Source organism: Alosa pseudoharengus, unplaced genomic scaffold, assembly GCF_046254945.1.
Source record: "Alosa pseudoharengus isolate Yale_2024_CS ecotype anadromous, Long Island Sound unplaced genomic scaffold, YU_APseudo_1.1 YU_APseudo_1.1_scf_16, whole genome shotgun sequence".
Classification (NCBI taxonomy): Eukaryota; Metazoa; Chordata; class Actinopteri; order Clupeiformes; family Clupeidae; genus Alosa; species Alosa pseudoharengus.
Window position 1 is genome coordinate 18,109,432 of NW_027468630.1, and position 15,368 is coordinate 18,124,799.

Genomic DNA, 15,368 nt, shown 5'->3' on the forward strand with positions numbered 1-15,368 from the left:
CCATTGTCAGAATCACATGTTAATCACATCTAACCTGTATTTTGGATGAGATAAACTCTTAGAGGGAAAAGAGGCTATAATGAAGAGGATGAACTAATGTTAATTGTCTCTGTGTCTACATAAGTTGGAGATAGAAAGTTAGAAAATGATTTCAGGGAGGAGGTATGGAGAATCTCATGGAGGCACCTATTGCCCCAGAGAGGGGAAGCATAGGTCTAGTTTAGCTACAGGCTCATGCAATTAGACACACGCTGTGAGAAGACAACGGTATGCAAGAGGACTACTGTAGCTTTTGGTAGAAAATATGCAGTTGGGGCCCAGACTGAGCCAGCAAGATAAATCCAAATGTATTACAAAATAAATCTATAACCATGACACTACAACTTATAATATTGCATTACATGAAATATTATAATTTCAACTTAATTAACAAAAACAGAATTTTCAAAGCTCTCAGGAAAAAAATAAGAAACATTTGAGAACACTGAATTGCACTGAAATGGAATTTTGGATAAAATATATTTGACCCAGTCTCTTGTTACAAGATACAGCAGTACATCAGCACACAGTCCCCACTCAGCACAAGCATGTGGAAAACCGTACATAAAGGACCACATAAAACAGATATATCCATATTAAAACGGTGCTTAATGGCACAATGCAAAGTAAACACAACATTAAAATCAGTTTGGATGTATAATTCTGTAAGGTGCATACATTGCATTACATGAAATATTATAATTTCAACTTAATTAACAAAAACAGAATTTTCAAAGCTCTCAGGAAAAAAATAAGAAACATTTGAGAACACTGAATTGCACTGAAATGGAATTTTGGATAAAATATATTTGACCCAGTCTCTTGTTACAAGATACAGCAGTACATCAGCACATAGTCCCCACTCAGCACAAGCATGTGGAAAACCGTACATAAAGGACCACATAAAACAGATATATCCATATTAAAACGGTGCTTAATGGCACAATGCAAAGTAAACACAACATTAAAATCAGTTTGGATGTATAATTCTGTAAGGTGCATACATTGCATTACATGAAATATTATAATTTCAACTTAATTAACAAAAACAGAATTTTCAAAGCTCTCAGGAAAAAAATAAGAAACATTTGAGAACACTGAATTGCACTGAAATGGAATTTTGGATAAAATATATTTGACCCAGTCTCTTGTTACAAGATACAGCAGTACATCAGCACATAGTCCCCACTCAGCACAAGCATGTGGAAAACCGTACATAAAGGACCACATAAAACAGATATATCCATATTAAAACGGTGCTTAATGGCACAATGCAAAGTAAACACAACATTAAAATCAGTTTGGATGTATAATTCTGTAAGGTGCATACATTTCTACAATGAACATTTCCCCAGCAAAAGGTGTAGATTTGTTCTCTCAGTACAGAAAAACAAAGTTTAGATTTAAAGTTTAGATCACTGATATTATTTCATCCTTTTGAAAATCATGAAAAACAATTAACACAAAAAGATAAAATGCATTTAAAACAGAAAAGGAAACTGGAAAGCATGCAAAGCAAATATATATGTTTTATAAAAACTACAGATAGATAAGTCTTTCACCAAACCTACAAGAGCCATTAAATACACTTTGTTTCTATGTGGGGCATCCACATCACCTGATAAAGTTAATCAGGTGATAGCAAGTGACACATCACTCACATAAGACAATCTGACAGACAGACTTATAAGCTTCAAAAGTCTTTGGTTTCGTCTGTTCTGAGAGTGTCCTTCATCTTCATTAGGATAATAGCTTTCACACCTTCACTGATTAAATACTTCCACAATGTCTCCACATTGGTTTTAAGTGTATGGTGTATATACCGGTAGGTGGCATGGAACATAACAACAAATGTTATCAGGTTCACATTTTGTCAGTATCATTGGCACACCCATCAGTCGTGTTTAAGTGCCTGTGTTTCTGTTCTGTTCTGATAAGATAAAATAGTTAGCTAGTTCAGCTCCTCAGTCCTCAAAGTCCTCTTTCTGTCCATTCAGTGTTTGTGCTTAACACACTCTGGTGTTTATACACACTTGGAAGTTTTTTATATGAGAACTAAGCAAGAAATCCATGTGTAAATACATACAGTTATTAAGAGTCCTTATAGTGACCCTTCAAAATAAGTGGAAGAAGTTCAAGATCACTCTTTCCTTATGGCTTCCTAATGTAACACAGTCAAAAGCAGGAAGGGCAAAAGATGGATCTTTTCCTTTTTTGTCATCTTCATTTTTCCACATCAATTTGGCCTCTCTGTCATCAGCACTCCCAAAATGTCTGATTCAGTGAGCCAGTTGAGTTCTGTCTCTGGTGGCAATGGTGGTGGAGGTGGCAGAAACCAGCCCGAGCGTGACCGCCACCAGGGCGGCGACCCTCTCCCCGAGGCAGCAGCAGGTGTCGAGCATGCAGCGCGTGCGGGCCGCCAGAGTGACCGCGGCGGTGATGATCTCGTAGGCCTCGTAGCTCAGGGCCTGGCGAGAGCGAAGCACGTCCAGCAGGTGGTTGAGGCGCCCCTCCGTCATCCACCTGACAATGAGCTCACGCCGCTCCAGCAGCAGGCCACAGCAGCTCACACGGCGCAGGGGAGACGAGCTTGGCAGGCCTGGGAGCAGGAGAGAAAGGTCAAAGGTAAAAGTTCAGTGGAGGTACTAAGACAAACTTGCTGACACCTACTCACAAACGACCTATGGGACACATATTCCTAAATACTACTGCAACTCATCTGGGTTTACACCATCCATTTACTGTGCTCTCTGCATTGTGACATTATCACACTTTCATCACCTTGTTACGTTTCATGGTAAGGTGTGTGATTTAACACAGCGCATGCAGGGTCATATCTAGTGGGTATATGTGGTTTATGAAGCAAAGATTCAATTAATCATGCTAGATGTGGGCACTCAGACTTACAACTCTCATACAATCTGTTTTCTGTTTCATGCGGAAAAAAATGGAGGCTCAGCTGGAGAAGTTTGGAGAGAAACAAACACTCTCCCGGGGGAGGAAGCGCAATGGGCCCTGATAAGGCTGCGGAGACATGGCTGAGCAGGAAGCCAGGGGGAGAGAGGGAGCGAGGGCTGCCCGACAGAACTGCTTACGATGCACAAGCGCCGCACTCCACACAAGGCCAGGGCCACACACACAGGCCCACCAGGGGCCTGCCACTGTGTTTGTAACCCCTCACACTTTTTTTGTTGTTTTTCGCAGAAATAAAGCAATGGAGTGTGTGAACAAGTTTCTCCGATCCCGACTGAGCATTGAGTATCAAATCACAGGCAGGATGGTATTCCCTGACTTGTAATAAGACTTGACCTGGGCCTGAGAGTTTGGAATGGGAACTTCCATTAAAAACAAACTTTCGTCACGGATTAGCCTGGCACATTGTAAGATGACCAGGCGACCAAACAACCATGAATATGGGATCATGAATAAAAGAATATGTGTGAGGTGCTTCATAATTATTACCTATGTTGTTGTTCCTTAAATATAATATAAAGAGTTAGCAAAGAATGGTAGCAGCAGTCATTTCCAGGCATGAGCTGGAGACTCACCCGGGTTCTTAGATCTGGCCTGGGCATGGGAAGGTGCCATGGGAGTGGAGCTGGAACTGGAGTTGGAGCTGGGGCTGGAGTTGGAGCTGGGTGGAGAGGGGCTCTTAGGAGGGGGAGATACTGTCAAAGCTCTGCCAGTCAACTGGACTCTGGCCTTGGGAGATTCTGAGCACGGTGAGGTCTGGTTCTTCCCACCTAGAGAGAGAATGAAAGCAACTTCATTAGAAATGTACTTCCATACACGTAACTTCATTACACTGTAATCACAAAACAAACCGCTCAATATCTTACCTAACAAATCAAACTTGCACTTGGGCCTTCACATATCGTCAGGTCTAATAGACGGAGAAATCACGGAGTAATTTACGTACAGCATGTTTTTTTCTTCGCAACAGAAAACCAGCTAGCACTATCAATTGTTTACAGACTGAATGAATAAGGTCCTTATGTATTCAAGGACTTGAGAAGTTATTTTTGTTCTCAGAGGACATACCAAATCTTTTCCGCAGTTTCAACAACACAAGCAGGACAGTAAGATCTATAACGGTAAAGAGGAGCACCAGAGACATTCAGCGCACAACACAGACTTCCACATTCATCCTGGTGACAGCAGCACTCTCTGCACAACAGTCTGCCAGTTTCCCTCCAAATCCATTTAGTAACGATACCAAGAGATCTACCTCAGACAAACATGTCAATATGTCTTTACTCTGCATACTAATTGTATTTTCTTATATTTTTGTAAGCAATAACATCCAGTTAGGATCATTACGAAAATGCAATGGAGATGTCTACCCCAACCACATCATGCATGAAATTAAAAGGTACACCTGCTGAGACTTTAAGGAATTGGTAACGTCCTTGCTATCCTCTTAAGAGATACTCACTCTGACTGTAGTTGTCAAATGGAGGGCAAATACAATATTGTGTGTAAGTGTAATTGCTATGAACTGAACGCAAGGCGATGGAACTATGACCTGACTGAAATGCATCAGGGTTGGCGATAAACTATTCAAATGTGAGAATGACTAATAACACAAACTTGGTTTGGCTGAACTTTTGCTGGGCTTGCAGGCAGCTGTTTGACTCAAGGACAGGCTTGTGGTTTGCACAAGATAGCACTTCTCTTACACTTCCCTATCAGCAGTGAAGTATTAGGAATTGTTTTGTCTCATCTTGGATCATAAAAAAGAAATTATACCTAATATTGGTCTTTTTAAAAGTCATCTTATCTTCATACAACTTCTTAAAGGAGAAGTCCGGTGGAATATTTTACATAGATCTCTTTTTCTTGAAGTCACCGAGTACTGTCTGTAAGAAAAAAACGAAAACAATCGGTTTTACCTAGCTTGAGTTGCTACAGCCAACAGTTAGAGCTTCCAGGCAGCTACGGTGCTACACTCCATGCCCCCAGAGTGAAGCACTGTAGCTGCCAGGCTGCAGCAACTCAAGCTAGGTAAACTGATTATTTTCAGGTTTTTTTTGTACAGACAGTGTTTGGTGACCTTGAGAAGCGGAGATCTACGTGAAAAATCACTCCTTTATGTGCCAAGCTATGACTCAAACAAACCCAAAAGCCATGTAACAGGGCAGCTCTGAGTTCTTAATAAGGAAATAAAACAAAGCACTTGCCGAAGCAGCCTCGCCTGTGTTGGCCATTCCTGGGTGGTGAGGGAAGAGGAGAGCCTTTGCTGGGGCTACTTCCAGACGATGTAGGAGTCTGTGAGGGAGGCCGTGGGATATCCATGGGCAGCGTTTTGGAATGCATGAACTTGTAGTCAGCAGAGTTCTTTAGAGCAAACACAATGGTATTCTAAGTTTAATGACATCATTCATCTTTTATGGATTTTAGGTTTGAATATAAGTCTAATCTCGAGAAGAAAATATTACTGAATCTGTTTCACTAAACACTGGCAGCAGTTGCTGTTTTACCTCAAGATTGTTCAGCTCAATGGGAATTTCCCAGGCTGGTGAGTCTTGACAGCTCAGCAGTGCCCTCTCCTGGTCATAGTAAAGAACAACATGCAATTTATCAGAGAACTGTCCTAGAGAACTCTTACTGGTGAAACAAAAAAACAAAACCAGGCATGCTAGGCATGTCTGACTTCTCAGGCAAGAAAAAAAGACAGGTATATAAATAAATTAGTGGTTCATGACAGGCAGACTGCATAGCAACACCTGTCAAACAAGTTTGTTGTTGTAATGCAGTTGTGAGAAAGTGTGTAGTCTGCACAATGTAGCTCCCTTTTAGTGCAATTTTAATGAGATTCCCAAAGGCTGGATACGTCACTGTTTTTGGGACTCTCTTTAAATTTGCACTGAAAGGGATCCACAGTGTGCGGACTTCTACATAATTTCTCATATTGCACTGCGTGATGCGCGCACCACTTTGACAATTTTGTGTAATGCAGTTGTGAGTATTATAACATATCATAAGCACCTTAATCTCCTTCAAGTGGAGAGCAGCTTTGCCTGGGGCCATGGGGTCAAAGGACAGCAAGGCCGTTCTCAGAACCCCAATACAGTCTAAACACAAACACAAAGACAGAAGAAAGGATTTAAAATAACTCTGCAGATAACAACGAAACAACAGGTGTGGAAGTCATATAAACCCTTTCAGACTGTTCCTAGAGGGTTTCCTGTTGAAACGTTCAAAACCAACGCAAATACTTATGAAATTAAAATGAATCAGACTTCAGCGTAATGTCGATTTTAAAACTTTTTTTGTCCCCAAGTTACCATTAGCTCAATGTTGTTTTCTGTACCACCGGATATCCCTTAGGAATGCACATGTTTGTTTATGCCGTTGAAAGGATATAAAGATAAAGGTCAACATAATAAAACCCAACCAAACCAAACCCAATATACTTCCTGCTGACCTTCCGCAGATGGACGTCTCTCGGGGTCACTGTTCCAGCAACTCAAAGCAAGCTCAGTGAGGGCATGGAGATGGGGTGTATCTGACGGCAACAAACTGCTTTCTGATCCCTGCTCCAAGCTTTGCTCTACACCATGCAATATTAACTGCTGCTGTACCAAATCTGAAATGAGTAAAGACACACCAAGCATCTTTAACTCATGTATCATGTGCTATACTGTTGAGCGAGTACTGTATTGAAATGAGATAAAAACAGCCTTTATATACCACAGTGACATGTTAAGAAACACATATGGGACACACATACCTGTGCTGTGCACATAAAGAGATAAGGCTTGATAAGCCTGCATACCTTCAGAAGCGTGTTGTCTGTTTAATGTTTCCCAAAGAAGGACGCCAAAACTAGAAGGGGAACACAGTGTTGCTTGAGATATACCCATTGCTAAACTCCACTGTGTAAATACGCTCTCTGTGATATCAAATTAGCTTTGATAAACTGTCCTTGAAGTCATTAACGGAAACATAAACATTATAAAATACATTAGATATGCCAAATGCCTAATACAAAGTAGGACACAGTAGGGCATTGCTATTTATTAACTTGTATGTATACTTGAAATATTGGGGCTAAGGCAGCTTTGCATAAATCATCTGTCTTATCAAATTTGTTCCCACAGAAGAGGAAGTGCATCGGGTGATAAAATAGTGCGCTAACGTGCGCTAGCTCACCTGTACATGTCCGTCTTCACTGAACGCCCACTCCCATGCAATGCTTCTGGTGAGAAGTAGGCCAGGTTTCTGTAGCAGGGCCTGACCCTTTGAGAGGGGTAGGACTCTGGCAGCCCCCAATCGCATAACTGGGAAAATAACCACACAAGACAACCAAGCAGAGTTAAACAGAACCGTATATTAGACATGTTTTGCCTTTGAAAGTTCTTTAAATCCAACTCTGTGTTCCAACTCTGTCTTAAAATCCAACTCAGAGTTAATCATGTTTTGCCTTTGAAAACTTTTCAAATACACCTCGGTTCCAACTCTGTCTTAAAATTAAACCCAGAGTTAATCATAACCATATATAAAAGGCATGTTTTGCCTTTGAAAGCTCTTCAGATCCCACTCTGCTCTTGTCTTGGACAGCTGTCTGGATGAATACCTTGGCGCGGTATTGCTGGTCCAGGAGAACGTGCGTGGCTCTGAGGGCCAGGTGAGGAAGAGGGATCGAGTGAAGGTGAGACAGGCCCTCTGCAATGTCACAGAGCAGGCGCAAGCGGAGGCAGACGGGGAATTCAGGGTACAGCTTTGTCTGAAACACACACACACAGAGGGAGGGAGGAGGGAGAGAGAGAGAAAGAGAAAGAGTTTCAGAAATTCATCGCTTTGGTATGCATGATATGTGAACTGGAGGTTTTCTCAGGTGCTTTGTTACACACAGCTCTGCTGCACACAACACTGAAACATTGGCATAGCAGCATATTGCTTGGTTTGACACACCCTATGGGGGTTTTCTGTATTCTGTAAATGTATTATATGGCAGTGGGCCTGACTTGCAATGGATGTTCTTGAATAAACCATTTAAAAATAAAAGCATCTCAAGAGGGTATTTCACAAAGAACTTGGGTAAAAATAACATTGTTCTCCCTTCTGTAAGACACACTTGGCTAGATTATCTTTAGAAAAGGAAGATGTCATCATGAAGCCAGAACAGTGCCAAGCTGTGCATACCTCATGTAGGAGTGAATGCAGTGATCCCTCTGTCATCCATTCCGACACCAGACCAGAGAAGAAACGCGTCCGATACACACCAAGCGGAACCAAAAGTCTCTCAGCCTTCACCTGGTGTGGTTGTAAGGTGTTCCTCACCCTCTCACCACCACTGACAATAAGTGAAATTGTGCATGTTTACAAACAAAGACTATAAAAAACATTACAGCTTCTAACTCGTTACTCCCAAAGCTTTATCAGACAATCCCTGTATGGAAATACCATTATGATAACTCTCAGACTAAACTATCATCTCAGTATGAAAACTGGCGGTGGCGCAGCAGTGTAACATCAAGGCCTATATTCATGTGGGGAAATGGTTGTGTTATTTAGCTGTATTCTAAATAAATCGAAGAAATAGGGGAGACCGGGGCTGGTTGGAACAGGGGCAGGTTGAAACACTGTTAATATCCAGGCTACTAGAGGGAGCTGCAACAAAATTCCAACACTAAACTGACGGCCTTATTGAGTAGAGTAAACTCACATATGTAACTGGTCTCCAGGTCATTAACCCAGGTGAGAACAACATTTTAATTTTGTAGTGTCAAAACTTAGAATATGCACCTCCCACTAAATACATCCTAGAAGGGTAATAGTTAGGGATATATAAAAAAATATTCATTAATTGATTGCTAGGGGACTCATCTATATCTTAAAATGAAGTTTGAAAACCTGAGGTGACTGATATTAGCAGGCTAACAGCATTTGTGCAAAAAAGTTTGACCTAATGTGGGCGGAGCAGGTTGGCACACTGATTTTGGGGTTGGTTGGCACATACTATGGCTATTTTGTGACAAATCTATAAACTTTGTATTTTACACATAAAAACATCATCAATCTTTATTTTAGCATTGTTATTGTAATTACTGAACATAGTTTTACATTTGGAAGCATTTCAGACATTTTTAAACATTTGAAGTAAAAAAAAATCGGTAGGGACCAAATTGGTCTTGACGGTCGGCCCTACTGAAGAAAACCACACAGGAAGACATCAGCAAAGCCCTACAGGCAGTGATCTAGATGAGCACTTCAAACAAAAGCAAAAGGGGTACTGCAAAGGACTATAACATAGGTGTTCCAACCAACCCCGTGCATGGGGCAGGTTGGCACACGTGCACAACACCACTTTAATCATATATAACTCAAAACAAGGGATAATTTGTTGACATTGAATGTATACATTGTGTAGCTGAGATCCCAAGCTTTCAGTTAATCACAATTTGACAATTTCAACGCATTGTAAGACGGAGAAATATAGCCGAGAGTGAAAAGTGTTCCAACCAGCCCCGGTCTCCCCCAGCCACTTTTTTTCTGAAATAGCGTTTATTCAATGCGCAAGGGGGAAAATCTCAGTCTATTTTTTTTTTTAAATGATCTCATAACACAGTACAGTAAAAACAGTACAATCTTGTAATGTTGTCACATAGGGAGCTTTTTACCTTTGAGATGTAGAATGACTTGGCAATAGTTTCACCGCTACAAGCCGCCCTGTGCCCTTGTATCGGCCCCGCAGGGAAGCTTCTGCGCTAGTCGCTGTCAGAGTCAAATTCAGAATATCTCCCTCTTCAATCTGTGGCAACTGGTGAAGAAGATTATCCATTCTTCGGATCCTCAAATTAATACCATGCAGAGCACACACCACTGCTTAGCTCTACAGACTTACATTTACACCGCTTCGCAGAGCGACTTGTTTTGGGTTGGGGTGGTGCTGACTCGGACATCCCCTGCTGCTGCACGCGTGGCAAGTGACACAATCTGTTTACGTGCAATTTCATTGGCTGCTCACAAACCGAAATCCCCTTGTCCTGTCGTTTTGTGATTGCTCAGTGCTTTCCTTTCATTTCGTGTCTTTACAAGAACCGAGCGCAAGTATTCTACACGGCAAGAAACCTGGCTAATAATTACGCCGAATCTCTTCGTAGCCTGATTGAGAGAATGTACACAATGCATACAATAACGCTTGTACGAGATAAGATGACAGGCCTATTCTTGTATCACATTTCTAAATACTTTATTTCTTTTTTCTTTTCTTTTTTGAAAACATTCAGGTCTTCCATTCCATTATTGTGTAGCCTAATAATTATGGTTTTCCACCACCTCTGATAAGAATTCTCTTCAAATTTTAATGGTTTAAACCAGGGAGTGTTTACACAACAGTGTTTTCTTCATGTCAAGCGATATGTAGGCCTACTCAATACCCTTGGGTGCTGTTGAATCTCTGAATAAGCTAAGCCTGTTTCACCGTTTGTCGCTATTTTGAGCACTGGGGAAATTCCCTGCTCGCTTCAGTGTCACAGGGCCAGGGGTCTTGAAATGTAAAACTTTCCCTGTTTCTTGAGTACTGCGTTTTAAGCAGGCGCACCTCTTAGCTGCTATTCACCCACTAGGCAAATGCAGAAGTAGGTCTACTAAAGCACTACAGAGCATTTAAATGTGTCAACTGTTATGATGACGAATTAGTGAGTGTGGCTTTTTTCCATTGACAGTGATGTTTCCACTGTTACTTTCTGTACCCTTACAAATAATGATACTTAAAGTTCCTTTTATTAAGTAAACTTGCAGTTGAAGTAGCCTGTAATTCCCAAGTTTACTTTGTGTGGTAAATTAACTAGTATAAATGAAGGCTTACTTGTGGTATGTAGCCTACTATATTTTAATAATTATAAGTGAAGATACTAGTTACATAGTTCTAGCACATGTTTTAGTTCATGATAGTATACTTAAAGTATATCCTCAGTAAAGTCCCTGACAAGTCTTACTCTGAAAGGTGCACCATGTTTAAAGTGAAGCCTGGCCATGGCCAGGTGATGCTAGGCCTATATTGCTTCCTCTAGTACTGATAATCAGCTGCATATAAAAGGGTACAATCATTCAAATATTTGGACATCCTTGGAGAAAAAATCATACTGTCCATAGACATCAATAGAAATGTAAGGTGAGTAAACTTGAGTCTATTGTCCATTAGAAATGGGCTGATATTTCTCAGGAATGCTTTCACAGCTGACGTCTGACCCAGGGATGGGCAAAAATACATCAGGATGTATTTCAAAATAAAATACCTAATACCCTCATTTCGAATGTATCAAACTCGAAATGAGTTTGATACATTCAAAATACAGTAACCATATATATATATATATATATATATATATATATTACAATACAAAATACAGTAACCATATTATGTATCAAAATAAAATACTGTATTTTTGTATTTTGAAACTATAGTAAAAAACAATGTATACAATTTGGCCCCTGTGATACCAAATTGTATACCGTATGCAAGTTCATGTAGTGTGATCAGAATTAATTATAATTCAAGAATTTACATTTAGCCATTTAGCTAATGCTTATCCAAAGCGACTGACAGCACTTTCAATTAACCACATTATAATCAATAGGCCAAAATCATAATTGTGTATCTGTGCCGAGGTTCCTAATTCAAGTCCAGTGCAGAACTAAGAAAATCATAAGGCTATGTTTCTTGAAGTTCCAGTATGTGAGAAACTTGATACCTAAATATCTCCAACCTCAAGTATGCAGCTAATAAGGAAATCAAGTTGTTACTTAGACAAGGTGAGCTTCTCCCCACTGTGGAATGCAGAAAGGGATGCTACAAAGAAGGGAATTCAAACACACTCAACATTTTACAATCTATTGATGTCATTGTGGTTCATTGAGATATCTGTCATTTTTTCCCTGTTAAAGATTAGCACAGAGGCAATAGGATTGGTTGCCTATAATAGTATACCATATGCAAGTTAATCATTCAAGAATTTACATTTAAATTTAGTCATTTAGCTGAGTGGTTCTTAATAAACTGGGGGTCGTGAAATGGTTTTTAGACCAACATGTTAAAAGACTAGGATATTCAGTAGATGTCGGCCTAGGCATCCAATTCACAGTGTTTCCATAATGTTCCTTCGAAAGTAGATGTTTACACAAACTTAAAGATGCTGTATAAGCTTACCAGTGACAGAACACCATGCAGCCCTTTTCCCCCACAGGAGCGCCTGTTAGTTATCCTTTGGAAAATAATAAATCAGATTGTCAAAAGAAGCCATTGACATAATGCCTTTGGTGTACATAGCCTACCTATGAGAGAAGACAATTTCCACATCCGCAACATTTCCCAAAGTAAAAACACATTTTGCCAGTTGGAGACAGGGGTCGCGAGACTTGGCCAGTGTTTTTTGGGGGGTTGCCAGTTCAAAAAGTTTACGAACCACTGATTTAGCTAATGCTTTAATCAAAACTGACTGACAGTGCTTTCAATTAACCACAACCACAAGAAATCGGACAGACCAGATTTAAATGTTTGTCGGATCTGACTGATTGTGGGCTAAAATAGCAGTGCTATAAGCCAGCACCAATTAGAGGCTCCTTGCATCATTTTGTGCTTTTATGACGTTATCACATAGAGAGTATTTTGCAGTATTTTTAAAATACAAAAATACACACCAATAAAGTATTTTGATACAAATTACAGAACCATTTTCTTCAACCCAATAAAATACAAATTTCAAAATATTATTTTTTATTTGAAATACATATTTTAAATACAAGTATCAGAAATACTACCCATCCCTGCCATAAACTTACCACTGGATTTTAACAATGAAAAGTGTGCTTTAATCAGTGCAAAAGACACTTTTTGTGAAGGGTGACAAGACTTTTGACCATGTCAGTTTGACAGTATTCACTTACCGCAGCATTTTGGTGATATTTTGTGTTACATTTGGGGAAACCAATTGTTTTGTCAGTTGTTTTGAGCTATGGTCCTGGTTTGTTTGTTTTTTCAAAAAAACTCAATTGATTTGCATATTGGCTGAGCAATAAACCACACTGACTGTGAAACCCTGAAGTGAAGTTCCTTAAATTGAGTGATTCTATCACAGGTTATATGAGAGGTCGAATCAGCCACAGTCATTACTTTTGTTTCCCCTTCTGGCTAAGCTACAGCCCCCTTATTGCAGGCCTTGCAAGTCAGAGGTAGGGAAGTGGGGATCAGTCAGAGTCCAAGTACATCCGCTGAGAGCTCCATCTTGACAGAATGACTCACAAGTTTATTTCTACTTCATTTTTATCAGCAAAAACTGAAACCCTATAATCATTCTCTCTCCCTGTCTACAGTAGTGTTGTGCAAAAGTAGTATGCCACCATTATATTTGTTTTCTCAGCAATGCTATAATGACCGCATATATTTATTTCTCATTCACTTTGTGAGAATACAACCAGAAAAACACAAAAAATGTGTGGCTTGGGTTCCAGTCCTAGGCCACCATTAGATGTGTTGTTTTAGTTATTATGTTATTATGATTAATTTTGTCAGAGACAGCATCCCATTCCCCAAAACACACTCCATCACAGGGTTAAACGACTACAGGCCCTGACGTTGCCCTGATGTCTGTGGTCATGAAACCTTTTGAAAGACTGGTGTTGAGCCACCTGAAGGACATAACAGGACCCCTGATGGACTCCCTGCAGTCTACAGGGCGAACAGGTTGGCGGATGATACCATCAGTATGGGACTGCAATACATCCTGCACCACCTTGACTCCCCAGGGACATATGCCAGGATCTTGTTTGTGGACTTAAGCTTGGCATTTAACACCATCATTCCTGAACTCCTACATTAGAAGCTCACCCAGTTCTCAGTGCCTGCCACCACCTGTCAGTGGATCATCAGCTTCCTGATTGACAGGCAGCAGCATGTCAGACTGGGGAGCATCTCATCCAATTCAAAATCCGGTCCACCAGCACTGGCGCCCCCCAGGGGTATGTCCTCTCCCCGCTGCTCATCTCCCTCTACACTAATGACTGTACCTCAGAGAACCTATGTGTGAAACTCCTAAAGTTTGCAGATGACACCACCATCATGGGTTTGATCCAGGATGGTGACGAGTCTGCTTACAGACAGGAGGTGGAACAGCTGGTTCAATGGTCCAGTCAGAACCAGCTGGAGTTAAACCCCAAGAAGACCGTGGAGATGACAGTGGACTTTAGGAGAAGTCCCCCCCCCCCCCCACTCTCCCCCCTCACCATCTAGAACGACACAGTGTCCACTGTGGATTCCTTTACGTTCCTGGGAACTACCATTTCACAGGAGCTAAAGTGGTCTCCCCACATTGACTCTGTCCACAAAAAGGCCCAGAAGAGGTTATACTTCCTGCGACAGCTAAGTAAGTTTAATCTGCCTAAGGAGCTGCTGACCACTTTTTACTCAGCCATCATTCAGTCTGTCATCTGCACCTCCATTACACTTGAGCTGTTTAGCAATATGTGATGAACTTGAATTCAAATATGTCATAAAATAGCACGTCACCTTTCTTCATTATATACTCACTTCCATAGCCACTGCAAGCCTCAGGTTACAGGTTGAGGTTCCACATGACTACAGGTCCAGGAGGGAAAGGGCCTTCATTACAATGGAGTTTGAATACAATGGAATTTACTTTGCAGTTTATCTACTAAGACAAATCGATACTCTGATAAGAAACAATAGTAAACTATTACCAAACAATTACTAACTAGTTTCACTAGTAACATCGGTGAGTCACAAAGAGTGGGCAGATTGGTATTCACACCGAGGGACTTTTTTTATAGCATTTCAAGTCCTAAAGTGCTAAAATCTACTCATGGGCCTGCAATACCGGTGGTATAGTTTGATTTGAAAATAAATGTATAAATAGATAAATGGATAGATAAATCTATACATAAATAAATCATGTAGTTAAATAAATGTTAATTCAAAACTAGCCTAAATTTGTTCCACAAATTAACATGTTTCTTTTGCCCAAGTTAGCTTTTATATATAATCAGTCATGAAAACTGGGTCTAATTCCAGACTCTTTTCTTCAGTGGTTCCATGTTGGTGGAATGAATTGCCCAGAGTGCTCTCCGTTTCTGTGGTAGTTTTGGGTCGTTTAAGAGGGGTCTAAAGACATTCCTATTCAACATATACTTAGTTGTTTAAGCACTTATGTGTTATGGTTTGTATAATGTTGTTTTATTTCAATTGAGCTGTTATTTAATTTGACATTATTGTTTATTATTGATATTCTCCTTAATGTAGTCTTAGCATGTCATTGTTTTTATATTATTGATTGAATGGACATTATTGTTTTATTATTGCCTTTTCC

The 15,368-nt window shown here is 40.3% G+C and overlaps 1 protein-coding gene across 1 annotated transcript; it reads right to left on the bottom strand.

The window, feature by feature from the left end:
- Positions 1-500: 500 nt before the first annotated feature.
- LOC143125649 (receptor-interacting serine/threonine-protein kinase 2) lies at positions 501-9,913 on the bottom strand. The gene is made up of 11 exons (XM_076287318.1): positions 9,666-9,913; positions 8,188-8,338; positions 7,619-7,768; positions 7,195-7,322; positions 6,818-6,867; positions 6,467-6,628; positions 6,028-6,113; positions 5,520-5,588; positions 5,220-5,376; positions 3,588-3,782; positions 501-2,638 (listed from the first exon to the last, which is right to left on the bottom strand). Exons 1-11 carry the CDS (start codon positions 9,824-9,826, stop codon positions 2,319-2,321), a joined length of 1,629 nt encoding a protein of 542 aa, XP_076143433.1. The 5' UTR covers positions 9,827-9,913; the 3' UTR covers positions 501-2,318.
- Positions 9,914-15,368: the final 5,455 nt, after the last annotated feature.

What these genes read in the sequence shown, in the direction of transcription:
- LOC143125649 (XM_076287318.1), bottom strand. Translation starts at nt 9,826, where the DNA reads ATGGATAATCTTCTTCACCAGTTGCCACAGATTGAAGAGGGAGATATT. An exon ending in CAGACAACACGCTTCTGAAG is followed by an intron (nt 6,629 to 6,817) that starts GTATGCAGGCTT and finishes TACTCATTTCAG; the next exon opens with ATTTGGTACAGCAGCAGTTA. An exon ending in GAGACGTCCATCTGCGGAAG is followed by an intron (nt 6,114 to 6,466) that starts GTCAGCAGGAAG and finishes GTTTGTGTTTAG; the next exon opens with ACTGTATTGGGGTTCTGAGA.